Source organism: Hyaena hyaena, unplaced genomic scaffold (assembly GCF_003009895.1).
Source record: "Hyaena hyaena isolate Hyena2069 unplaced genomic scaffold, ASM300989v1 scaffold_43, whole genome shotgun sequence".
NCBI lineage: Eukaryota > Metazoa > Chordata > Mammalia > Carnivora > Hyaenidae > Hyaena > Hyaena hyaena.
This window is the reverse complement of record NW_024080675.1, coordinates 828,811-856,160: the sequence shown is the minus strand read 5'-3', so window position 1 is coordinate 856,160 and position 27,350 is coordinate 828,811. Positions and strand designations below refer to the sequence as shown.

General features: G+C 39.8%; 2 protein-coding genes across 5 annotated transcripts in view; one reads left to right on the top strand and one right to left on the bottom strand.

The window, feature by feature from the left end:
- PPP2R5A (protein phosphatase 2 regulatory subunit B'alpha) overlaps positions 1-18,739 on the top strand; it is a 62,412-nt gene extending 43,673 nt beyond the window's left edge. For both annotated transcript variants that reach the window (XM_039230095.1, XM_039230096.1), the window contains exons 4-13: positions 2,262-2,354; positions 5,856-5,986; positions 7,033-7,092; positions 7,995-8,103; positions 8,755-8,808; positions 14,624-14,674; positions 14,965-15,084; positions 15,165-15,292; positions 15,951-16,052; positions 17,615-18,739. In XM_039230095.1, coding sequence (XP_039086026.1) covers positions 2,262-2,354; positions 5,856-5,986; positions 7,033-7,092; positions 7,995-8,103; positions 8,755-8,808; positions 14,624-14,674; positions 14,965-15,084; positions 15,165-15,292; positions 15,951-16,052; positions 17,615-17,747 — 981 coding nt within the window. In that variant the 3' untranslated portion in view covers positions 17,748-18,739. The remainder of the gene's footprint in view (positions 1-2,261; positions 2,355-5,855; positions 5,987-7,032; positions 7,093-7,994; positions 8,104-8,754; positions 8,809-14,623; positions 14,675-14,964; positions 15,085-15,164; positions 15,293-15,950; positions 16,053-17,614) is intronic.
- A 1,476-nt stretch (positions 18,740-20,215) lies between these two features.
- Positions 20,216-27,350, bottom strand: part of PACC1 (proton activated chloride channel 1) — a 32,503-nt gene continuing 25,368 nt past the window's right edge. Inside the window, exons 5-8 of one of the 3 annotated variants that reach the window (XM_039230111.1) lie at positions 26,193-26,335; positions 25,136-25,280; positions 23,182-23,289; positions 20,216-21,193 (exon numbers count right to left, since the gene is read on the bottom strand). In XM_039230111.1, the coding sequence (XP_039086042.1) occupies positions 21,032-21,193; positions 23,182-23,289; positions 25,136-25,280; positions 26,193-26,335 (558 nt within the window). In that variant the 3' untranslated portion in view covers positions 20,216-21,031. Of the gene's footprint in view, positions 21,194-23,177; positions 23,290-25,135; positions 25,281-26,192; positions 26,336-27,350 lie in introns of those variants that run through there. The other 2 variants (XM_039230112.1, XM_039230113.1) reach the window with 2 other exon arrangements.

Here is a 27,350-nt window from a genome sequence, read left to right as displayed (position 1 = left end):
TCAGTCCCATGAGACCATACCTCATTTCACATGGCATTCAGGAGTCTGGGCCTCTTGTATTTTTGGCCAATTGGCTTTAAGTCTGGGATTCCCACAATCCACTCCTGAGATTTGATAATTTTTCATAACTGCCCACAGAACACAGGAAACACTTCATTTACTGTTACTGATTTATTATAAATAAGGATACAACTCAGGAACAGCCAAATGAAAGAGATGCATAGGTATGGAGAAGGAGCTCCATGGTACTACCCTCTCAGTACCTCGATGTGTTCACCAAGCCAGGAGTTCAGGAGTTCTCCAAACCCCCTTGTTGAGGATTCTGATGGTGGTTCCATGAGACAAACATGATTCATTAAATCACTGGCCATCAGTGATTAACTCAGTCTCCAGCCTCTCTCCCCTCCCTGGAGGATGGGGGTTGAGGGCTGAAAGTTTCAAGCCTCTCATCACAGGGTTGGTTGCTGAGATAACCAGGCTTCATCCTCCCAGAGACATCTTATTAACCTAAACGCAGGCATGATTGAAAGGGGCTTCTTGTGAAAAACAAAAGATGCACCTCTAACCTCTTATCACTCAGGAAATGCCAAGCGTTTTAGGAGCTCTATGCCAATAATCAAAAGTAAGAACATATCACAGTAGGCCAGTATTGGACATGAAAATAGGCACTGGTAAGTTGTGCCATTGAACTTGTGTAGCAGTCCGTGAGACTGTACTCACTCTTTGGAGAACTCTGATAATTTTGTATATCTTTTTGCATGTGTGTACCCCAAAACAAAATTATCTACATAGTTGATTAGAAGATGATTTATAAATGAAACTGATATCAGTTTGTTTTCTTGTTACAGTGTCATACTTAACATGAAAATTAAAAGTTAGATAATAATTAGACCAGATAAGCATCATTCCTTTTGCATAGTTGGGCAAAAAAGATGCATCAAACAAAAATAATATTTGTTCCCAAAACTGTTGTATATTACTGAACTCATAGTAATTCTTTGTGAGTTTTGTTATTCTGTGGTGAGTGATAAAGTCCCGGATCTGGTAATGCTTTATTTGTGTGTTGTGTAAAGTCTGTAAATTTATTGTAGCAATCTTTTTTTTTTTTTGTAAGTTTTCTTAATGTTTGTTTATTTTGGGGAATGAGAGGGAGAGTCTGTGGGAGGGACAGAGAGAGAGGAGGACAGAAGTTCTGAAGCAGGCTCTGTGATGACAGCAGAGAACCTGATGTGAGACTCTAACTCAAAAACCTTGAGATCATGACCTGAGCTAAGGTGGACGCTTAACCAGCTGAGCCACTCAGGTGCCCCTTTTTTCTTCCCTTCTATATGTGGCCCAACTATACTGTTTACTGAATGACTGTTTTGCTTTAGGATATAATCTTCCTTTTTTATGTTTAGGATGCTAGATTAATATGTTTTTCAGTAGCTAATAAAGTAAGGCACATTTGGGGCAATACTCCTTTTATGAGCTGTTAGGTTACAATAAAAAAACTTTATTTTCCTTTCTTCTTGAAAGACAGATGTAGGTGTGATGGAAGCAGATTGACCTAAACCTTACTTTAATTCTGATCTGTGGTAATAAGTGAACATTTCCCATTACTTTAAGATCCTTGGCACTTAAGTAGAAGTCCTGCTGTGACTTCTAGTTTATTCACCTTGATAAAGACATTCCTTTCTGAACCCTGAATTTACATAATTTGGTTTATTATTTCCCAAGTGCAGATAAGGTATCTGGTTTTGATTTAATTTTTCCCCACTATAGTTTAATAGAAAGACGTGAAGTTTTTTTTGTTGTTGTTATTGATACACCACCCCTTACAGTCTAATTTATTCTTATCTGGAAGTTTCTGATCTATATTTAAAGAACTCTAAAGATTAAAAAAAAATAACTCTAGAGATGAAATTGAAGTGGGTTAGGAGTCCACTGGAAAATGAACATGTTCCCAGTGAGTATGGAGTGCAAAATAGTCTTTCTTAGTTAAATATTGTATAGGCATCGTCTTTATTTTCTAGTTCCTATAATTTCACGGTTTCAGCAAGTGATGTAAAGCAATAAATCCCCAAATTTACCAGCTTAGGAGACCAAATTGTGAATATATTTTTAGTTTTAAAAAAATGTTACCAAACTCATCATATTTTCTAATGAGCTCTGAAATCTCCCTCCTAGGGTGGGTAGGGGAGGTATGTTTGGTATGAAGTGACTATTAGGGTAAAATTTTATAGGCATCATCTTAGCTTTTATTTGACTTTTTCTCATAGTTGGTGTATGAATTCTTCTTAAGATTTTTGGAGAGCCCTGATTTCCAGCCTAGCATTGCAAAACGATACATTGATCAGAAATTTGTACAGCAGGTAAGGAATTCTTATGTCTTAAATTTCCTTATGTTCATCTTAGCAATGATTTATTAATTTGTGATTAAAATCGTCTTTTAAAACTTAAATGGTTTATTTTACTTTAACATCGTTTAAAACTCTTGCCAATTACAGTAAAAATGAAGTAGCTTTGAGAAAACCAGAGTATTTTAATCAAGAGTGAGCTTCTAATGAAGTCAATGGAATTACATCCAATCCTGAATTTTTAAGGTTATTTTATAAACAGAAAAGCAAGCCTTTCTGGACAGTCTGAGAAAATTTGGTATGACCATTCAAGCAAAGGGCAAGAAGCTTTCTTTTAAATTTTTAAGTCTTTGAACTTGAACTTTGAGATATGTTTTAAGCATTGTAGCTTTGAAATGACAGAGAAACAAATGGAATCATTGTCAGGAGTTTGGGCTCCTTTCTTGTTATCAGTTACAATTACCAGTGACCTTTCCTATTTCCTTCCCTTTCCCACCTTAGGCATTCTAGTCTCCCAGTTCCTAAACTGCAGATAAATAGAATCTTTAAGAAGAAAAGGGGATAGACTGAATGAAACATAATTGATAAACTTTTATTTTATAAATTGGTTATAAGCTATTATTTTTTGGAAACTACATACTGAAAATTAATTTTTCAGAATGTGCTCATTTTTATTTAAATGTTCAAAATCTTTTCAACAATGTAAAAGCCTCTCTTTAACTATGGGGAATTGGCTGGCCCTAGACAGGATTGTGGTGAAGTAGACCAAATCTTTGTAGGTTTAGTTTCCCTTTGGAAATACTTTTCAGTATGTTAAGTCTCATTAGAAATTTGATGCTCTTCTCTTCTAGAATTTTTTGTACTTCAAGAAAGGTAGGAGATGAGTGAAAAGGTAGCAGTGAACCCAGTGCTAAGGCTAGGATTAAAATCATTACGAGAACCTTTCCTACCCTCTTACCACTGTTGGATGATAAAGATTCTACAAACATGAGTTCCACATATTTGGAGCTCAGTTTTCATCATTTATAGCTACACCTGACCTCACATAAAATATTCTGACTAGTTGCTGTGAGTGTATTGATTAATGAAGAATATTGTCAGGAATATGTCCTTCAACCATTCAAGCAGCTCCTTACAAATTACAAATAAATATTGGGCGTGTGCTAACATTAAAATTTACATTACATTCACAAGTAAAAATCAGATTAAATGGAGCTTTGTGATTTTGGTAATTGCAGATGAATGCATATTTATTTCCTTCTGTAGCTCTTGTATGCTACAGAAGGAATAGAGTATATTAAGGAACTCTAGTAATACCATATTAAATTGTGTTTAACATAAAAGCAGGTGGAGGGAACAGTTGCCTGAGTGCTTCTTCAGTCTAGAGCTTGAGGTATTTCTGCTGCTGGCTTATTCCATGGTTTTGAGGAGGAACAAGATGAAAACTCTACTTTATATGTCAAATACCTGAATTATCTGAGAAAGCAAAGCCCAGTAATTTGTTCTTAGCAGTTCATATGACTGTACTTTCATAGATCACTTTTGTAATAGATTTAACAGTATATGAGAGAATCCTTAGCTTTTGTATTTTGAAATTATTTGATTAGGTGGTAATTTTAAGATTTAAAAGTACAGGAAAAAAAGTAAGTATAAATTCGGACATTCATATTTCAAGAGAAGAAAACACTTGGATAATTCTAAGTTATGTTCAAATCATAGGATTTCAGAAAAAAGAAGGAAGCTAAGAATTATGGAGTGCTTTTTATGTGTGTGGCATTGTCCTTATATGCTTTTTATATAAAGAAGTAGACCATGTCTAATTTCACACAGCTAGTAGATGGCACAGTCAGGATTCAAACTAGACTCTAACTATCATGTTACCTACGCTTAGAAAAAACAAGATTAGTTTCAGCCTTCTTCATTTTATCAGTGATGAAAAAGCTCAGAGGTTATGAATTAGCCTTAAAAGCAGTTAGACATAAGTATCACAGCCAGAATAAGAGACAATTTTCTGATGACTAGTTTTATGTATGTTTTATTATATTTATATTTATAACAGCAGATTATAATAAAATAGATTTAACACTTGGCTAACAAGTATTCTCTAGTTTATATTTTTCTCCTGAGAATCAACTGGTACTAAATTTATTTGTTCTTGAATTAAACATGTCAACCTTAACAAGTAAGGGCCCCTTTTATTAATTTGCAAGCTTATCTTCTAAGTAAACCCAACAATCAGAAACTTGGATATGAGTGTCTCAAGTGAGTAGTTTAGCCATTTTTAATTAGAATAATTTGAACTGAATTTATTAGGTATATTAATACAAATTCTTATACCTGGATATTTTTGTCTGTAGCCTCATTCAGGACTTTAATAACCTAGTGAACAAAGAATGCAAATTATAAACAAGACATTTGTTTAAGGGTATATAAATATGACTAAAGTCATCACAACCTTCAAAAGGCATTCAGTCTAGTAGGAGAGATGCATATGTAAATAATCACATAATATAATTCAAGACAGAATGGGAAAAGAACTGCTAGGAGTTCAGAGCTTGCCATCTTGACTGTAATTATCAGTATCAAAGTACAGAACGTAAAATTCCTTGATGACTTCATGTAGGTAATTATATTCTGTAGAGATAGAATATTTTAAAACTTTTCCTAAGAGAATCCAATGTTTTATTTAAAATATAGTAATACCATTTTTGACAGCAGAAATTGTTTCTTTGCCATTTTAAAAATGGAAATTTGAGCTTTACTTTAAATTTTCAAAGATCTTTTTATTCTGCCTTTGCTGAAGAGTTGGGTAGAGGTATAGGAGGAAAATGGTGACTTATTTGAACTGGTTTAAAATTTTGCAGCCAGTTGCTAAGGTGACTTTAAATAAAAATCTGTGGTCTCCTCTTTTATTTCATTATTTCATGAATGACTTCTACTCTATTAGCATGTATCTGCCAATACGTTCTCCTACTAATTAAACATTAATTTCAGAGCTGTTGGCATGGTGACTTAAATTTTAGTGTAAAATCACAAAATAACCTTGGTTTGTATAAATCTAGTAAACTGGAAATACTCATTTGCACATGTGTATTTTTAAACTTGATTTATTTAATGACTTGCAATTTGCGAGTTTAAGATTTTTGTATGTAGTTTTGAGTTACTATCAAAAAGCATTAAAAATCTCAGATTTCAAAACTAAAATTTTGAGCTATGATTAGTTAGTAGTCAAGAAGAATAGGATAGAATTTTAAAATGCATGGCAAGGCAAGAAAACAACTATACACTTTTTGAAGTATTTATATTATGTGTTGTTTTTTGAAGTGAAGTGAAAAGAAATACTCCTTAAGCATTTCTTTAGCTTCATTATTTAGCAAGAATAAAATCAACCTGATAAGGCAGAATTATTAAAACTTTTTTAAAGGATTTCATGGGTTATCTTTAAATCAAATTAGAATAAAGTGAAGTTTTAGCTCAATTATTTTTAAAAAGTAATTTCTCAGATTTTTTTTAAAGCTCCTCGAGCTTTTTGATAGTGAAGATCCCAGAGAACGTGACTTCCTGAAGACCGTTCTGCACCGAATTTATGGGAAATTTCTTGGATTAAGAGCATTCATCAGAAAACAAATAAACAACATTTTCCTCAGGTAAACTGGTCATATATTCTTAGATAGCACTTTTTCCCCTTCCATGTTTTTTTATTTTAGTTCCTTTAATTTTTAGTATCTGAACTGTTGATAGTATTTGAATCATTTTTAGCCTGTCTTGTGGGTGTCATGTGATTACATGTAACTTTTTAGAAACTTGCAACTTACCGTTTTGAATAGGTAATACGAATGTTCATGTTTAAGTTTTATTGAGAGAATTTATGTCTAGTTACCTACTTCTTTGAGCCTTTGGTTTAGAAAATTGTGTATAAATATTATTTAAATCAGTAGCTCTTGAAAGCACTTTTGATTTTCTGACAAAATTAAATTCAAATGAAGCATATATTTGACTCCTTTATAAATGATAATCTGTTAAGTAGTTGCTTCTAATTAAATTTTGCTTTAGTATACCCACATTTCAGGTTTGGTTTGTTTATTTGGAAATGTGGCAGAATTAAGCTAGCTTTCCTATGTTGTAACAATTCGAGATGAGCAACAGCTGCCTCCTAGAGAGAGCATCTTCCTGCAAGTCTCTGTCCTCCTCCTATGTCCACTCTAGTCATTATGATACTTCCCTGTCCTGTAGTCATTTGAGTTCATGACTTCCTGCTTTAACAGCAAGCCTAATCTTGGAAAGCTAGGCAGCCTGTGTAGTTTAGGTTTAGAGAAACTATGAATAAAAGTGGCTTTATTCCATATGGGTCCTTATCTCGTGCATTTTCCTGTGGGTGGAGGTTTCCGATTTTGGAATGTATTTCTTAGAGAAAACCCATCTTTTTTATAAATTTTTAAGTAAAATAAAATCTTCCAGGTGAAATAATATTCTATTATCTTTATAGCTAGTTTTAGCAAAAATCTATGTGACTTAATAAGATTGCTAAGAGGTAACTAATTGGGGGCAAAATAGCTTACAAAGAATTCTTGAAGCATACGTGTATGTTTCTTATAGAATTGCTTTTAAGATTGATTTCTTTACTTTCCTGCCTCTTAGTTTAGTTTTCTAATGTTTGAGTTTTCATTACACCTGTCTTCATTTTTAAATTCAGGTTTATATATGAAACAGAACATTTCAATGGTGTTGCTGAACTCCTTGAAATATTAGGAAGGTAGGTTGTTGTTTTTTAAGAGTTAAATAGCTTTAAATGTTTTATGTATTAGAATCTTACTGGGGTTGGAGAAATTATATTTTAGAGTTTAAATATAGAGCACAAGACATAGCTTCTCAACTAAATTCTTTTTATAGCTTTTTAAGCGGTCAGCATATTAAAGTACTTGCCATGCAAGACATCTGTTTTAGAATAGGCTTCTTCCTGCTTTTGAAGCTGAGGCATGTTTTATGCCTGATCTTGCCAGACTGCCTTAGAAATTTATAGGATCTGATTGGGAAGAAATGAAATAAACTGTAGTGAATCTTTGATGAAGTTATAAGAATTCTTGCTGAGATATTGATAGGCCCTTCCTAATCCATCTGTTCTTTTTAGAAGAATCTATAGCCTTTTAGTTTACTTGAACATTTTGCTTTCTGTATTCATCACATAGCAGTATTAACTTGAGAAGATTAGGCCCCCTCTATTTATAGTTAGAGAATGATTATGGAGAAAACTACTACTTTAATTTCAGATCTTTTAGCAAAGTAAGAGAAACTTAAGAATTTACTTCAGAAAAATACTTTTGCTTTAGAAAATTTTGAAAGTTCTAATAACATTATGATACTAACTCTCCTGTGACTTCAGGTAGGAAAATAAAGGCAATGATGCATAAAGTGATAGGCTTTCTAGAAAATGAAAAAAGAAATTATTTCCGGGGACTTTAATTGGCAGTCCCAGTTTTCTTTTTGGGATCAATGAATGACTTAGAAGAACAGAATTCATAAAGTAGTTTGAAGATGAGTAGTAAGTCATTCAACATCAGGATTGAAGTAGAACAGTGTTCCTGATGTACTCGTGGGTATAACTTTTGGAAATAAAGTAGTAACTCCTTAACCCTCCCCCCCCTTTTCCCCCTCCAGTATTATCAATGGCTTTGCACTGCCGCTGAAAGCAGAACATAAGCAATTTCTAATGAAGGTTCTTATTCCTATGCATACTGCGAAAGGATTAGCTTTGTTTCATGCTCAGGTAAGTTTCAGCCAAAATTCAAATGAAATGAATATTGTCAAAGGCTGATATAAAGGCAGAGAAACTGAGAGATATTAAGGCAGCAATTTTAGATATAATTAAGCAATTTGCTTTGTAAGTTAAAGCAAATTTTCATTATAATTTAAAAGTATTATAATATTTAGCTTTATTAAATAACCTCAGTGTACTTTTAATGTAGATATAGGAGAGATAGTATCCAGTTTTCTTCTCTAGTCCAGGCCCTGACTCTGAATGAGTCACATATATCAGCAAAATATTCCATCCAGCCCAGTGTAGTTGGACAATGATTTTAGTCTCTAGGAGTATTTAAATAATATCTATCCTATCAGCACAGGTATACATGCCAAAACTTCCTGAAAAACTAAAATGTTAGCTGTAGTCCTATTTCACTTAAATTTACATTCAGAAGTTACTACTGAAAAAAAAAAACAAACCATTTTTTGACCTTTTCAACCTTTGTTCCTTTTCAAGCTTAACAAGTTACACAGTTGTGAATATATTCATGTTTATATATTGGGATAGAGTAAAATTTGTTAAAATGAGGTAGTCATTTTTGTTAACTAAATATAAAAATCCAGCATCACTGTTACTTCTTTCAGTAATATTTATAAACTGTCCCTTACATTTTAGCTAGCCTACTGTGTCGTACAGTTCCTGGAGAAAGATACCACACTAACAGAACCAGTAAGTGTTCTATTTATTTTTATTGTCTCTAATCTACATGGTAGCATTTCATTGTAGCTTTCTTTATATACCCTTGTAGAGCCACCAAACAGTAGTAGTAATATAAAGTCATTTAGAAGGAATGTTAGGTTAATCTGCATTCAAAGAACAGGTTTGGGAGGGGAAGTTCTGAGTTATAGATGTATCTTGAATACTAAAATATAGTAGAGATGTGTGATGACATGATCCAATGACTGCATGTGAAATTTTATATACCTATTACTTTTACTGATAATATTTTTAATCTTCATTCAACTTTTAAAATTAAAACATACTGTGAGGGTCCCAGAACTATTCCTTGGAGTTTTTATTTTTAGAACCAGGATTTTCCCTCTTAATAATAAGCCACATGATAGGGATTGAAAACATTTCCTTGCCTTTGGTGATACAGATGTAATCTTGGAGTAGCAGTTGTTTATGATTCAGCATAGCAATTCTGTCTGAATTCTGTTGACTATTTGCCTACAATGATAAGATTCAGGAGAGAATAAAAATGTTACTATGAAAATTGAACATTCAGGAAAAAAGGTAGAGAGAAATCGTAAAGTATGAAAGTAGAGAAAACAATCTTTTTACATTGATGAGTATTTTAAGAGAATATTTTCTGGGTATCCTTATTCTAAATATTTAAACTAAGAGTTCTTGAAGAATAGCAAAGCGTTTGAAGGATGTAAATGAGATTTTCTTTTTTATGAAGTTACTGAGGCTATCCCTAGGGATGCTTGAAAAGGTTATGAACTTAGTATTCGTCCTCTGACTGGAACTTTGTGTAAATGAACAAAAGATATTTTTTCTACTCCCTAATACTTTGAGTTTTTGAACTTTTAGGCTTGCAAATCTTTCTGGAAACAGCTAAAAAAACTGTTTTCTCAAGACTGAACAGGAGAATTAGGAGCCTAGTATTACATGAAACCACATAAACCTCTAAAGTAGATTAAAACATCATATAAATCCGTGATACCTCTCATCAGAATTGAGACAAAATCCGTAACATAGTAAATCATGGTTTATACTTGAATTATAGACAGATATAATTTAAACATAAATTAACATGAGATGGGTAGAGAAGAAAGGTGATTTCTTTTTAAAGAGTAGATTAGGGAGGATGACAACCAGATATCATCTGAGTTAATGGAAATAGGAACAGGATGAAGAGGTAGGAAGGTAAATGTCCAGGTTGACAAAGGAAAATATTTTCAGTTCATAAAGACCTGTACGTTTATAGATTTTCAAGTTTCTCCCACCGCCCATTCCAGCACCAAAATTATAGCCATGTTTCTTGGGTTTTAGCCTTCATACTTATTCTCTAGAAACCTGGTATTTATATCTAAGCTTCCTACAAATTATATTATTTAGGTACCGAGATCTTCAATTGAAATTGCTTTATTTTCTAAAATGGAAATGACTTTATTGTTACTTCTGTTTGTGAAAGTAATGTGTGTTAATTTGGTTCACACAATCCAGAATCATAAAGCACAATGTGGAGGAACTTCCTTAAAATCTTGTCCGCTAAAAGAGCACCATAGAAGTTAGTGAATATATTTCTAGAAATTTTTTCTATGCATATATATATATGTGCAGGTTCAACAGTGGGACAGTGTTGACCGGGTGTTTTCACTTCTCAGTATAATGTGGTGGTCTTTCCATATTAATCTGTTTTATTGCTTTCACTGGTAGCATTGAATTCCATTATATGGATTACCATAACACATTTAATCAGTCTTGAATTTATGGACACATGAGTTGAAACATGTTGCTGGGTGAGGGATGTTTAGGGTGTTGGAATTGGTGTGTCCTGTCTATAGTGTTGGTAACAAAAGAAAATCTATGTGTATATAAAAACCCTTAGAACAAACAGTACATACACCTACAAACACAAAAGAATTTTACTATATAAATTTTTTTAAGTACTTAAAAATATTTTTTAAAAAGTAATCATTATGCCTAATGTGGGGCTTGAACTCATAACCCCAAGACTAAGAAATACATTCATGTCCTTCCGAGTCAACCAGGAACCCCATGTATATAAATGTTTAAAAATCATTAAAATTAAAACCATGTTGCTGGGTCAAGGAGTATTTGAAAATTCTAACATATTCCAAACTGCCTTCCAAAAAGTCTGAACAATTTAATAATACAGTCCAGAGTGTGAAGATGCATTTTCCTTCACCCTGGCCAGTGCTGAATGTTAAACTTTAAAATATTTGCCAAATAGGTATGAAATATTAAGTTTATTACTACCATTCTTAATACAAGGATTATGCCATCCTTTCATATGGTTATTAATCATTTACATTTGTGTCATTTGCCTACTTTTAATTATTTTCCGGTTATATTTTGCAAATAGTTTGTGTCCATTTGGAGTTTTTAAATTTGACTATAGTTTTGTGTTTAAGGTTTATTTATTTTTGAGAGAGAAAAGAGTGAGTGCAGGTGGGGGAGGGGCAGAGAGTGGGAAAGACAGAACCCCAAGCAGGCCCCAAGCTGTCAGCATGGAGCCCGACATAGGGCTCAAACCCACAAATTATAAGATCATGACATGAACCAAGATCAAGAGTCAGACACTTAACCAGCTGAGTCACCCAGGTATCTCTGAATATAGTTCTTAATCTTTCCTTAAAGAACTAAAGAAAAAGTGTTATGTAGTGGAATCTAGTCATCATTATGGTTTCGGCCCTTGATGTCCTACTAAGAAAATTTCTTCTACCCTTTGAGATTATAAAAATATTCTCCAGTATCCTATTCATTTTATGGATTTCATCTTTACCTATAAAAACTTTTATTCCATCAGTAATGGTTTCCTAGGGCTGCTATGATGAATTACCACAAACATCGTGGCTTAAAATAACTGAAAGTTATTCTCCCAGAGTTCTGAAGGTCAGAAGTCCAAAATCAAGTTATCAGCAGGGGCCCTCAGTGGAGGAGGGAGTGCTCTAGGGGAGATTCCATTCCTTGCCTCTTCCAGTTTCTCGTGTCTCCAGGTGTTCCTTGGCTTGTGGCACTGCTCCAGTCTCCCAGTGCTGCATCTTCTGTCTTCTCTGTCTCTGATAAGGACACATCACTGGATTTAGGGTCCATGCAGATAATCCAGGATGATCTCATCTTGAGATCCTTAACTAATTTTATTTGTAAAGACCCATTTTCCAAATAAGTCATATTCATAGATTCTAAAGATTAGGACATGGACAAATCTTTTGAAGGGCCACCATTAACCTGCTATACCATTTGTAATTGAACTTTGTGTGTGACAAAAGGGTGAAGAACTGGTATTCTTTTCTATTGCTGTTTACTAGTTTTCTATTGCTATGTAATAAATTAGCACAAAATTTAATGGCCTAAAACAACAGTTATTTATTAGCTCATAATTTCTGTGAGGAGGAATCCAGGTATTACTTAGTTGGGTCTTCTGCTTCAGGGTCTCCAGCTAAGCTGTAATCAAGGTGCTGGCCCCGGCTGGGCTCTCACAGATAGGATCACATGAGGAAGGATCTGCTTCTGAATGTATGTGGTTGTTGGCAGAATTCAGTTCCTCAGGTGCTGTTGGACTGAGGGCCTCAAGTTCCTAGCTGGCTCTTGGCTAGAGGCCACCCTCAGTTCCTAGTCACATGGGCCTTCCAACAGGGCAGCTTGCTTGATCAAAGCTTGCAAGATGAGAAGGCTCTAGACAATCTCCTAGTAAGATGGAAATCACCATCTTCTATAACCTACTCATGGAGGGGATTTTTGTCCCTTTTGCCACATTCTGTTGGTTAGAGTCAACTCAGTAGGCCAGCCCAATTTGAGGGGATGGGATTATCCAAGTATGGATAGTAAAGATCATGGAAGATCACTTTAGGAGTCTGGCTACCAATAGAGCTACATTTTTTCTTTCTAAATGGGGGGACTGCAATCCAAGTACCACCACTTAATTGGCTAATTCATCTATTTTCCATGGAACTGAAATGCCACTTTTGTCGTACATACATACATGAGTGTAGATAGTCTTCTGTTTCCTGCCCCTGCATGCTTTTTTAAATTAAATAAGCTCTACACCCAACATGGGGCTTGAACTCATGACTCCACAGATCAAGAGTCACATGTTCTGCTGGCTGAGCTAGCCACACATCCTTATTTCATATATTTTTGTCAGTTTCTGGGCTAATATCAGTAATATGGGTTCTACTCTGTTAATTCTTCCTCTCCCCCCTGCAGAAAATTCTTGGTTATTTGCTTACACTTACAGATTTTAGAATAAATGTTTCTAGTTTCAGAAAGTAATTCAGTTGTTACTTGAAATTACATTAAATATAAGAAAAATATATGATATTGAATCATCTATTTGTAGTCTTTCATGATCAGTAAACATTTCTTGCAAATTTTATTCTTTATGTACATTAGTTTTTGTTAGGAAATGCACTTTTTTATCATTACTGATACTTTGTTTTATAAAGGTATTGATCTTTAAAGGTATTGATCTTTATATATTTATTTGGCCACATTGAATTTTCCTACTCATTTTAGTAACTTGGGTTTTTAAAATTTTTTTTTAATGTTTATTATTTGTGAGAAGGAGAGCGTGCATTAGTGGAGGAGGGGCAGAGAGAGAGGGAGACACAGAATCCAAAGCAGGCTCTGAGCTGTCGGCATAGAGCCTGACTTGGGGCTTGAACTCAGAACTGCAAGATCATGACCTGAACCAAAGTCGGATGCTTAACTGATTGAGCCACGCAGGTGCCCCAGTAATTTTTGTTTTTTAATTTAAAGGATATATAATTATTTTATACTTAGACAAATAAATATAATTCTGGTATTCTTGTCCAGGAATATTAATTGGACCCTTTTTATCTTATTGGACTGTCTCCTGAACGGTGTTTTTCCCAATTTTAATTTGAAGAAATGTATATTACAGGACCAGGTTATTAAATATTACTATAACTGGACTATAGCTATAAAATAACCTCAAAGGCTATCAAAGATACATTTCCACAAAAGTACCAGGCCCTGATGGTTTTACAGCCTGTTTGCAGGAAATCACTATATAAGATGATTGCTGATGGTTTCTAATAAATTCTCTTCATTCTAGCTCACTAAATTGTTATCAGAATACATAGGCAGTCAGACATTTTGAATAACTTTTCAAAATCTTGAGAAGATCATATAGTTTTTTTTCCCTTTTAACACAACTGTTAATGAGTTGAACTATCCTGGAATTTCTGGAGTAAGGCATAATGGGGCAAATATTTTTCTGTTAATGTTCCGTTTAATGCAGATTTTTGCAATTATGTTCACTTAAATTCATGGTCCCTTCCGTGTTATCTTGGTGATCAAGATGGTGCTAGCTATGAAATGGGAAGCTTCCTGGCTTTTTTGGTGCTTCAAATGGTTTTCAGTAATAGGAATTCTTTGTTCCTTTTTCCCTAAAATAAGTTTCCTCCATCATCCCACCAAGTCATTATCATACTTTCCCTTATTTTCTTCCTAATAAGTAGCATTTAACTATTAAAATTACTTTTATGTTTAATGGATAAATTTCATTGGTCTCCTTGCGTTTTGAAAATCAAGGTCATCTGTCTTGTTCATCTCTGTATTCTTAGCGTCTAGAACAGTATCTGATACAGACGCACTCAGCAAATACTTGTTGAGTTAATAAAAGTGTAAAGCTGAGCAGAAAGTCTGGAGATACTTAGATATTATATATTGATCTACTTCGGAATGAATGTTGGTATAATCACAATTACTAAAAATTTCCTGGGATTAACCAACTTCATCGCTTAATTTGTGCTAAACTTTTTTGCAGGTGATCAGAGGACTGCTGAAATTTTGGCCAAAAACATGCAGTCAGAAAGAGGTAGGTTTCGTTAAACAAAAATAGTGCGATTTCACTAAAACTTCTTAGTCTTAGGGCTTTAGTATATGACCATGCTACTTTGGGCTGGCTGTACTGTCAGTGCTACTTAGCAGGAGCTGGTTTTCTGGGGACTACAGAGACTTGGTGGGATACCTGAGCATTATAGTAAATTGCATATACAATCAAGACCTTTTTTGTCTACTGTGTAATTTGTAGATTAACCTTCTCATTTGTAGTTTTCTATATTAATCATAAAACTTGTCATATTTCTTATAATTTTTTAAACCTAGGTGATGTTTTTAGGAGAAATTGAAGAAATCTTAGATGTCATTGAACCCACACAGTTCAAAAAAATTGAAGAGCCCCTTTTTAAGCAAATATCCAAGTGTGTATCCAGTTCTCATTTTCAGGTATGTTGTAAGTGAAGCCATTTTTTTATACTAGCATTTCTTTTCTCTTTTAGTTTTGACATTTCCAAATGTCTTTTTAGGTTGCAGAAAGGGCACTGTACTTCTGGAATAATGAATATATTCTTAGTTTGATTGAGGAGAATATTGATAAAATTCTCCCAATTATGTTTGGCAGTTTGTACAAAATCTCCAAAGAACACTGGAATCCGTAAGTGTCTTTTATGTTGATCATGGTATTCTGACGTTTGTGCTTTTTGTCTTTGAATCTTCTAACCCATACATGAAACCTATAAAGATTTGGAGCTTATGCTAAGGTTAATATTACAGTGTTATTCTGTTGTGCACCTGATCTACATACAGTTTCACAAAGCTGTAAATACATGTATGGTCTTAATTTCAGTTTAAAATTATAAATCCCCCTGAAGGCAGGACAGTCTGGTGTGACTCTGCACCAGTATGTGGTCAAACGTTGCACAAACCTCTACAGGTTAGCGCATCCCAAGGAGAGCTGAAGTGCTTAAGGTCACATCAGTGATGTTTAACAGACTGCATATATTCTAACCTCTGTAACCCCCTAATCCTCTTTTTTGTTACAAGTTATGGTAGGTAGATCTTTTTCATCTTTTAATACTGTTAGCTTGAGACTGTAGAGCAGCCATGAAGATAACCTTTTTAAGAGTTTAAGCATGATATGACATGAATGTTGGAATCAGACTATATCTGTCACCACTGGCTGTGTGACCTTGAGCAAATTACTAAACCTCTTGCACCTTTATCATCTCTAAAATGGATTAAGTGAATCAGCCACTATTTAGAGATGACAGTGTTACATTTCCTATAACCCAACATGCTTATTTTCATTTTAGGACCATTGTAGCACTGGTATACAATGTGCTGAAAACCCTAATGGAAATGAATGGCAAGCTTTTTGATGACCTTACTAGCTCCTACAAAGCTGAAAGACAAAGGTATTTGGTATTTTTAATTACCAAGTTATTTATACTCTTTAGGTTGGTTGGTTGTGATTCAGTTCAATAAGGTATGTTGCCTAAGTTAAAATTAGTATTTAAGTCCGTTACATTAGAGACTTTCAAATTATATGCTTAAACTCTTAAGTCATCTCCAGATAAAGAACTTCCCCGACTGGTTAGATTATAATTTTAATGCGGATCATAAATTCTCTGTTTATATCTTATTCTGAGGCTTAGACTTCATCAGTCTGGTAGCATCTGCATTGTGAAATATACTTCATACAATTTGATTTCTTATTGTTATCTATGAAAATCGTTTTTGTCCATGTGGGCTTCCATAGTGAGCTTTACTCTGCAGCTGCTCTTTGCACAACAGTTCGGTAGTTTTAAGCTGCACATTCTAACAAAATAGTATCTTAAAGTTGGTGGGGTTTTTTTTTTTTCCTTTGGTCACAGGAAGCTCACATAATGACATGCTTCTGGCTTAGTACTATTAATATTTTGTTCCGTGCCACAATATATAGAGATGATAGCATATATCAGCATTTACAAAGCTGCCTTGGAGATAACCTCTTTTCAAGAACTTTATATATAAAATAATCTTTTAAAAATCACTTTTCATTTATTTCAGACATTAGGTGGGCAGTATACCTGATCTCTTTTGACTAGAGTTCCTAATCGGGGTTTTAACTGTGGCAAGTAGAACAAGAATAGCTCCTCTTTAGGGGCATCCTAGTCCATCAGTAACTTTAAAAAAAAACAACAGAAACATGCCTTTCAGGCAGAAATTAAATTGGGAAGCAATGGGAAGAAAAAGATTATCTAATAAGATAACTTGTATATTTCACATGACAAATAATCATTATCTACAAAAATTAGCACCTTTGTCCCCTTAAATGGCATGGAACTGTAAGTCATGGTTTCAGCTGATATCAAGAGTCAGACACTCAACCGACTGAGCCAGCCAGGCGCTCCAGCCCATGGTTTGCCACGTTCCTATAGTCTATCAGAATAGTTTGATCTAAGTTATTCAGAAGTGTTTCCCTCAGAACTGAAGTCAAATAGTTGAAACATAAAAAAGTTTTGTTTTTTCAGAGATTGTTCAAACTTCAAAGTTTTCATTTGATGTAAGAGGTGAACAGACTGGTTAAACCAGTGGCCTGAGAGGCAATTCTGCCTGTTAGCGGCTCCAGCCTGACCTCAGGGCCAGCTCTCTGTCTCCGTAAAAGGGTGACTGTGTCAACTCTGGTGATGAGAGTTTAGGTGAGAACGGGAATGTAATAAAGCATGAAGGACAAAGTGGTCATGGAAGTGAGAACCTGTAGCGGAGAGAAAGCAAGGAGTCACTCTGAGTTGGTACTGGAGACAGACACAGTAATTACACTCAGGAGCATGACAGAGTAATTAGGTGCTCCAGGTAACTGGCCTCAAATGCTTTAGTAGAGGGCTTTAAGTGAAATGGGGATGAACAGTGTGTTCTCCAGCAAACTGCCAAACAGCAACTTTCTTCAGGCTCTGAATAAAGGCTTCTGACTACAAAAATTTTGGTTTCTCTACAGAGAGAAAAAGAAGGAATTGGAACGTGAAGAGTTATGGAAAAAATTAGAGGAGCTAAAGCTAAAGAAAGCTTTGGAAAAGCAGAACAGTGCTTACAACATGCACAGTATTCTCAGCAATACAAGTGATGAATAAAAAAAGCCACCACCTCTGTTGGATAGGCAGTTTTGTACACTTTTTTGAAATATGTAAAAATTATGAGACAAACCTCTCAGTATAATTAAAAGGCCAACTTTTTTTCTGGCAACTGTAAATGAAAAATATGGACTAAACATAGCCCTGTGCTATATCATGGCCACCGTATATTGTAACCTTTGTCTAATCATGAATTTGTGTCACTTCTACAGTTTCACAGAAATGAACTTTATCATCTATATGAGTGAGCTAATTATGGGAGTGGTAAGAATTATGACTTGAATTCTTTTTTTGATTGTGTTGCACATAGATAAAATAGTCTGCTCTGTATACTTTTCCCTTTTATAATGTGCTTTTCACATTGCTGCAGACCTTAGTTACATCCCAGGAAAAAGAAACATGATGGGGGGAGTTACCTGCCCTAAGCCTTCCTTCATTAGAGATACTACTGCACTCTGGAATTTGAGCAGAAACTTAAATCTCCAGGTTTAAAGCACAAAATAGAAATAAAAGCTGGGAAAGTAAACCAAATTCTTCAGATTGTTCCTCATGAATATCCCTCTTCATCAGCAACTCCCCAGGTAACGAGCCCAGATTTGTGGAGGCAGCGCAGGTAAACACCGAGCCTGCCTCTCCGTTCATTCCTCCTCTTCCTCCCAAAGGCTGAAGGCAGGGCCTTTCCAGTCCTCAGAACCTGCCCTTTTTCTAGTCCCTCCTGACCCAGGGAAGGAGGCTTTGAGTCCCACAGTGTGGTGACACAAAGCACTCACTGCCACTGCCTGGCTTTATTTAAAGGAAATACAGTAGGCTGCCCCAGTAGAGTTCTGAGAAAGCGGACTATAGAGAGGTCTTATATGTTTTAAGTATTTCTCGCCTCTTTTGTTCTGAGTACCATTCCAATCTCTTGCAGTTGTGTGGAAAACTGTTTTGTAATGAAAGATCTTCATTGGGGGATTGAGCAGCATTTAATAAAGTCTATGTTTATATTTTGCCGATGTTGTCTTTGCTTTTTCCAGCTCTAAGACTTCCAGAAGTAGTCTGCTGCCTCTTTATAGAATGTCTGCCTAAAATTCTGAGTTCTAGGCTATCCTTTCATCTTCAAGTCCTCTATGTTTAGGGAACAGGCTCACATTACCTTAAATGTCAGTTTTAATTAAAATAGACCCACAAGAATAAATCTCCAAATTTATAACAACAGCACTTCTCTGGGTGAGAAGTGGTTCAGGAAGTTGTGGCAGAGTCAGAAAACAGACATTACAAACATTCCGCTCTCTTGCATTCATGAAGAAGTCGAGCGTTTTGCCTGCTATTCCTACAGGTCACTGTACAAGCAACGCTTTTCCCTCACTGCAGCCCCAGGAGAAACTCTTCCTACATGACTCCTGTTCTATGGTCTCAAGTAGCCGCCTTATCGCAGCCATCCAGGTGCTCTGGTCCAACAACCGTCCACACTAACCCCAGGCTAGCCAGTGTCACTGACATCTGGGGGCAGCCCTGGAGGACCAGGGTGATCCTACTACAGGACACAGGATCGACGGCAGGGCCCTGCCTTTCCAGAAAGTGAAGGCTACATCTCAATGTCTGTTCAGTGGAAGACTTACATCTTACTTTCACTGAAGAGCAGCCACGGTGCAGTCCGGCAAGCTAAAAATGCTTCTTATCTATGTATCCTAAAGCACATTTAAGAGGCCTCTCAACTTTGCACAATACAGGAAATGCAGTTTTGGTGTGTTTATCTGAGCAAATTTTATTAGATATTGAATTTTCAAGTGGTGTCCTCTTTAGAGATACAAAACACACCGGTTTTCCAATACTGTTAACGTAAACTTCTATGCCTGGCTTCGCGTTTGCCTTACAGAAACACTTTACAGAAACAAGACCTAGGCTGGCATGAGTGTGCGTGCTTCTCTGGCATCGCAAAGTACCAGGGAGTACGTCTTTGCACAAGTTTACCTTTAGTAATTCGACCAAAAGACTCTTGCTAAGTTAGACATGCGGTAAGAATGCCCCACTCGTATACATTTGAGTTTTTCCTCTTTAAACTACCTAAAGCCAGGCTATGAAATCCAGCATGTAAATAATGTGAAATTCTGGAGACCATTCTCGGAACCTTAAATCAGCCAACAGCTACCAGGTGAAAAACATTTCAGTCCTCGCCTCTTGTCAAAAGCTAAGCTGAAGGCTTTGGGGGTCACACAGAGTGCCCCGTTCTCAGACGGCTGCTTTCGTAGGACAGGAAGAGCACCCCACTTATCCACACGGCTAGCTCTGTCACTCCTCCTGACTGGCTGCCACCCACTGCCACGTGCGCCTGACCTTTCCTTGGACGCATTCATGACCTACCTCGGGAGGCCAGATCTCTCCATCTTGGGAGTCCGAGCTCATGCTGCCACTCACTTGGAGGTCACAGAATGAAAGTGTACCGGCGCCTGCTGATTCAGCAGGTATTCATACTGGCACACTGACTCTTTTTGCATTAACCTAACTTTTATTTACCTGTTAACAAAATCATCAAAATACACTGAGTAGGCACCTCCTATGTACATATGTCCCAGTGCTTCTGCAATGTTAATGGCTCTGCGGTCTTACATCTGCATCAACACATATTCTAGCCACACAGGGTGGTAGCTAGTCGACCTACAAGAAATTGTATTACTGGTTTCTAGTAGCTTTAAAAAAAAAAAGCCCCATTTCATATTTAACAAAGGAAAAAGCAAGTCAAGAGGCCAGATGATGTAACTGGCAATTGACACCCAAGACCTCAGGATTCTTGCTTTTGGGTATGGTGGGCAGAGGTTTCAAAGCATAACCTGCACACCTACAGAAGCAGGATTTGGAGGAAAAAGAAAACCACACTCTCTTTGTCCACTTTAGAAACTTGGGGTGGGGGCTGGAGCGGGGGAGAAGCTAAGGAAAAAGAATCTTATTTATCCCATGAGAGCCTAACTATGCACCAAACCAAGTAATAAGAAAGGCAACTTCCACAAACCTTCAGAAAACTTTGATACAGATCTGATTCCATTTTCCACAATCCCTCATCATATATCCAAAAATGTTCGTTAATAATTTAAATACTTAAATAAGTTTTAGGTTATCCATTGGATCTGTTCCATTATGCTTTAAACATCCTCTCTTAGGGCCAGGTTAGAAGCTGCAGGCCGGCAGGCTGTTCTCGTAGCAAGGCCCGTTTCAAGTGAGCACAGGATTGCCAGCGGCTCGTTTCTCCGCGCAGAAGTGACCAGAACGTCCATCGCTGTGAGCAGTTCTGCGAACACAAGGCCACTTCAGCTTATGTGGTTTGCTGCCTGGCCTCTTTTTTTGAGGTATCTCTTCCTAATTTTGATCATCCATTTCACACTCAGTTTGGCAAACTCTGCTGCTTTAAATAACGCCAAGAAGGCCCCACAGAGCAGGGCAATTGTGTTCCAAGGATTGGCGGTGATTATCTGGAAAACAAACGAACACACGTGTTCTCAGTTTGCTTCAGCTTGGATTCCTAGGTCACACTAGGGTTATGTCAAGATCCTCTTGCCCCAGATTATTGGAGCAACAAGAAAAACACCTGGCTCTAAAACGGCCATGACCCTGTACTTCATTCTGACTAGACCTTTAATGTGCACAGCTCAAGTCTGAGAAGAAAAATATGAATTCCTTCCTACCATAAAGTGATCCTGAAAAAAATAAACTTTCTCAAAAAAGCTCTGCACAAATTAGCTATTCAGTACTGAGGCTTAAGTTTCTGGCCTATCCACACTTACTGGGATAGTTTGAGACAAACTTCCCCAGAACTGCCCACTCCGTAAGGTCAGTTCCTCTTGTTTGCTTCCCATCTCATCGTTTCTCACACTTGCCCTCCACCCGGCCCAGGGACAGTCTCACCATCCGGACTCCTGCCTTTAAGCCACGCCCTGATCCCCCCAGCCTGCGCCGCTTTGCTCCTACTCAAGGTTACTGATCCTTCACGGCTCCTTGGAGCACTCTCTGACCATCAAGCCAAAAACTCCCCTTGGTGTTATGCTAAGTGAAATAAGTCAGGCAGAGGAGGATAGATCCCATATGTTTTCACTCATATGTGGAACAGGAGAAGCTTAATGGAGGACCATGGGGGAGGGGAAGGGGAAAAATAGTTGGAGGGAGGGAGGCAAACCGTGAGACTCTCTTCTAAAACTGAGAACAAACTGAGGAATGGTGGGGGTGGGGGAGAGGGGAAAAGGGGTGATGGGCATGGAACAGGGCACTTGTTGGGATGAGCATGGGGTGTTATAAGAAAACTAACTTGACAATAAACTATGAAAAAAAACTCTCCAAAATAAAAAAAAAAAACCTCTTGACTTTGGCAGAGACATTTATCCCACAAAGTCCTCTGGCAGCTACCTGCTGTCTAGAATGAGTCACTTCACAGCTATCAACCACATTCTCATTAAATGTTAAATGCTTCTAGGCCAAGGTCACATCTTGGATTTCTTTCTGAGCCCCCAGCATGGGACCCACAGCCCTTTCAAGTCTGTCTAGCAGGGTGACCTTGAATAATCTGCGCCTCAGGGTTCAGATACAGAACGGGCGCCCAGGCACCACTGTCCCGGACCGTGATGAAGCTGGGTGATGACACGAGAAAAGCAGGCCTCAGGCGTGGGCTTTCCTTGGCTCCATGGGCACTTCCTACTGAATAGCGTAAGTGAAAAATGTGAGCCCACACATCTCGGCTGTAGAGCCGAAGGCGTTCATTCTTCCATCCAGACTCCCAACTCCACGAGCTGCACACGCCACTGTGTATGTGGCCCTGCCTGTCCACGGGTCACAGTGGCGGTGGGTGATTACAGAGCACTGACATTGGACCTCAGCCACACAAGGTGCTTCCCCTAAGCTCCGACCACATCAGCACATTCTGGGATTACCTAAACGCCAATCAGTATCAGATGTGAGACCAGCTCTGGTGGATGGTGTCTCCCCCGAATGTTCCTCTAGCAAAGCTGTCCTATCGTTCCTCCCTTTCTGAGACTGAGTCTAGGAATCTAGCACTAACCGATGCACTGTTGATTTTTATTTCTACCTTTCTGCTCTGACAAATAATGGCTATTATCCAACAGAGATGCATTAAAAAAGAATGGCTTCCAACAGCAGTAATCTAGACATTAGCTTAATGCAGTCCAGGCTTTCTACTCACTCCACACACACACTACTACTACTAAGCAAGTACTCTGTACTAAGCACTCTGCCAGGCAGTGCATAACTAATGGCAGACAAAAGAGGAAGTTCCCACCTTCATAGATACAACTGTGTAGTGATGATAAGATTGATTAAACACAAATAACGGAACATGAGTGTCATAAATGACAAAGTGATCTGTGTCAGAAGAGAAGAGGACGGCCTGCAAGAATGAGCCAGAATACCTCAGCACAGGGGGTTTGCCACGGGAACCTTAAGTAATACTCACATCTTGGACTTTCTGGATGAAAGGATCTTTCCATTCGAAGACCACAAAAAACAACTGAGCGCTTTTTTCAGCGGCTGGCCTCTGGTCAATGTAGTTGACCACACTCGTCTAGGCAGAGAGAAGAGACAGCGTTACAACCTCTGCGCCCCTCCCTCGCCTGGGTAGCAGGAAAGGAGAAGGAAGTTAGGGGATCTTGGTCCTTGGTTCTCTTCACATCATCTTCTGGAGGGAGAAAGCCGAAAAATCTCATAAACAAATCCTGAAACTGGAACCAGGGCCGAGACTTTACTCTGGTTTCCAGCTCTCTGGGGAAACAAATAGCATCTGGGATGTACAACAGGCGTTCTGGATTGTCACCAAAATCCGTCCTTAGATATCTGGACCCATGATTAAATCATATGCAAAGTATCATGTGAGGACAAATTAGAAGTCCTAAAAATCTCAAATTTCAAAATACTTGATCTTAGAAGCTAAGTCTTTCAACTCTGCAAGTCTTCCGCAAAGAAACAAAATGCCTGCGTCACCGAGGAGTGGTCAGGATCAAATGAGACAAGACATAGGCAAGTATTTTAAACTTTAAAACACTACATAAAAAACATTTTTCAGCTTTGTTCAAAAGAGTTCATGTCACCCGCCGGAAGACTTCCAATTTAGACAATCACAGACGGCACAAACATCATAAAATGTAGCTGTTCGCCGGGATCTGGGTCCCTTTGGGTGCCGAACAGTGGGGCGAGTCGGGCAGACAGGATGCTCCTAACTGCAGGGTGAACATATCGAGGCCCCTTTCCTCAGCTGCTGTGCAGCCAGAGGAGGAAGAGCCTGGGCGCTCTCAAGTCCAGGACATGACCGTTACCCTACACACTAGGAATGCACTGCTTGCGGGGAGGGCGTCCACCTCCTAAGGCAGGAACAAAGCCTGTCCTCTTGAGGAAAATTGGAAGCTCTCCTCCTCTCCAGTCTCAGGAGCCAGGCCTCAGAGAAGGGGCAGGCCTGGACGAGTGCATGGCTTCTGCCCCGTGACAGCCCTGTCATCGCTCGGAGAGGGTCCTTCTACTTGAACCCAGGCCTTTCCCAATGCTGCCCCCGCACCAGGGTCCAGCCGGCTGAAACACTCCCAAGGAGGAGCCGAGTTTTCAAGAACAGACTCGTCCCCTCGCGGCCGCCGCAGGCACTCAGCCACTGATACACGGATGGCCGCCTCAGGGTGTGGATGTGAGGAGGGGGTGGCCGCTGCCGAGGTGGAAGTCCCAAAGGCAGGGGTGTGGCCTCGCTTTCGGTGAGTTTGGCCAACAGCCTGGCCATGGCAACCAAAACATCCTCTCCCTCCACCACCAATGCCAGGCCCTTTCCCGAGGCCCTCGCCATCCACTGCCGAGACCGTGGCTAGAAACCTCAGGCCCGTCTGTTCCAGGCCAGTGGGCAGAAAGCATCAATCCCACTTCCCATTAGTAACACATTTTGAGCACATACCCAACATACATGACTTCCTTACAAGTGACTTAAACATTACTATTATTCCAATGTTACGTGCCGTTCATGATATTTAAAAATTAAAAAAGGGTAAGATCAAGAAATCCTAGTATAAAAAGAAAGCTAGTATTTTCCTCATGCATCCCAACGGGTCCTCACAAGCACCACACTTTGGAGGCCACTGTAGCTCGTCTCCCTTCCCTGCAAATCCTCCGGGTTCCATGCGACCAGCTGCCTCTGGGGGCCAAGAACACGGGCTGTGCTTGGGCGCATCTCCTGCTCTGTGAAATGCAGGCGTCCCTGCTTGGCCCGCATGCCCAGGGAAAGGCCTAGAGCGAGCCCAGCCTGGGGGACACATGCACTCCCTGGCACGGGATCCCTTCTCACCTCACCACTTCCCCAAGGTCATCCCCCCACCCACTACGAAGCTTCCATCCAGCCCCGACTCCAGGGTGGACAAAGCAAACCTGGCGCCACCTACCTCCTGCCGGAACTCCACAGCTTCCCGGCCGTCCTCCTCCTTGGTCTTCACCAGGGACATCTTGACCCAGGTGCGGAAGCCGCCAGAGAACTTCCAGCTGGAATAGGCGCTCTCGCAGGCCTGCATGAATGCCGCCCTGTCCGGGCTGGGAGGACAGAGAAGAAAGGGCCGAGTCAGGCCCGAGAGCAGGATTAAACTCGGCTGGACTCAAACACCAGCCCCTACTTCTTGGCTGCCACCACCCGGACGCGGCCCATTTCCCGCTTCCTCTCCAAGCTCTGCTTCTAGGCTTCCGTACGGAGGGAGAGTTGTCACCTGCCCTGAGGCGGCTCCCCCCAACCCCAGCTCCCAGGGCACTGGCCCCTAGTGGGCAGGGGCACCTCAGGCATGACAACTCTGACCCGTGCTGGCCCTGAGGAGGCCTCGCTGGCCTGCCAGCCTCCCTCTGCGAGGCCCAATGTGGGGAGGACGGCTCCTCGGCTCCACGCGGAGGGCAGAGGGAGGCTGGGGGGGCAGACAGAGTGGAGGACAGCAGCCGAGGCTTCCAGCTCCAGAACAGGAAGGACAGAGCAATGGTGTGGGGGGGTGGGGGGGTGGCCCATGGCCTCATCAGCCGGGGGGGCCACCTCTCCTCCTGGGTGGCTGCTGCCCCCAACGAGCACCCTGGGCCCATGTGTCCCCCACGCAGACAGGAAGCTTCATCCCCATATTAAAAACGTGTGGCAAACACACACTGCGCGCTAGACACGCTGCCCAGGACACCACAGGGGAGAGCAGGCCGAGGCAGGGACTGCCCTCCGGGGGCTCACATGGTCCAAGGCAGCTCCTCTCGCCTTACCCCGTCCCCACCCCCCACCCCAAAACGGGCAGGGCCAATACTCGCCACGCCAGACCCGCTTCACTTAGTGAAGACAGGTTTCCCGGAGCAACCGGGCTCCAGGCCAGGCCCCGGGCAGGTGGGCCCCCCATCGCTGCCCCGCTTGCCAGGCCCGGCCCCCGATGAACAAGCTGCCAGGGGACCGTGCACCGCTGGCCCGCCGCCGACTGGAAACGCCACCTTTGCAGGAACTCCTGGAAGGAGGAGAAGAGGAGGTAATCGATGGCGCTGAAGTCCTCGCTGCTCTCATTCAGGCGGAACTGGAGGAAGACCAGCTCCCGCTTCTTCACCTCCCGGGGCCCCTGCACGATCAGGGCGGACTTCTGCAGAGAGACAAGGGCCACAATCAGCCCTGGGCGAGCCCCTGAGGTCCCCAGGCGACCACGGGCCACCCCCTTCCTGCCGTCCACTGCCGGCTCCGGCTCAGCCCCACGGGACGGCCCTCCGGGTGGCGCCCGGCCCAGAGCTGGGGCAGCCGTCCTCCGTCCGCCTCCCTCACTGGCTGCCGGTGCCACGGGGGCCCTCAGGAGGGACGCGAACATGCGTCCAGTACACGGAGGAATGTCGTCTTCTTCCAGTCTGCCGCTCTGCCATTCACTCTGTTTCTAATATCACTTGTTAGATGAAGCTTTTAATCTGATGCAGTGATATCTGTGAATCTTTTTCTTTATGGCTTCCAGGTCTTGCTAAGGGCAACCAAAATCACACTGATGTTCTCCTTTTCTTTATAGCACTTTTTAAACTTTTTTAGACTCAGACATATGTGCCTGGCCTTCAGTTTTGCATCCCACTCCCCAGACAGAGGACAGATGTGGGTTTGAAACCTACAGGTCTACACTGTGCTGCCACCTGAGAGGGCAGGTCCCCTCCGCGGCGTGCCTCCTCACCGCCGTCCCCAGCGGGTACACGTGCTCTTCTCCGTGCACTTTAACACCAAACCCTTAAATCCCATGAAAAAAATCAACTGGGACTTTTAACTGTGAGGACGCTGGATTTACAGATGAGTTAAGTTACTGCAACTGACCTACAGATTAATGAATTACAGATAAACATCTGTACAGCAGTAACCGCCACAAACGCTCCACCAGTGTTTGAAGAGCGAGCACCGTCAGGCACGAGGTGCTACACGCACACACTCTCCACATTTGCGGATTGTGCTGCTCAGTCCTCGTCCTGACTACTTTGTGTCTGTTCACTCTGTGAATGGGAAAGAGCAAAGTGTGCATTTAGTCACACTTTAAGGCGATGGTTTTTTTTGTTTCTAACAGGCTTTGCCTAAAACATGCAGATGGAATGCTGTTTTGCACACAAAGATTTCTAACGGTTAAATCTTAGTGG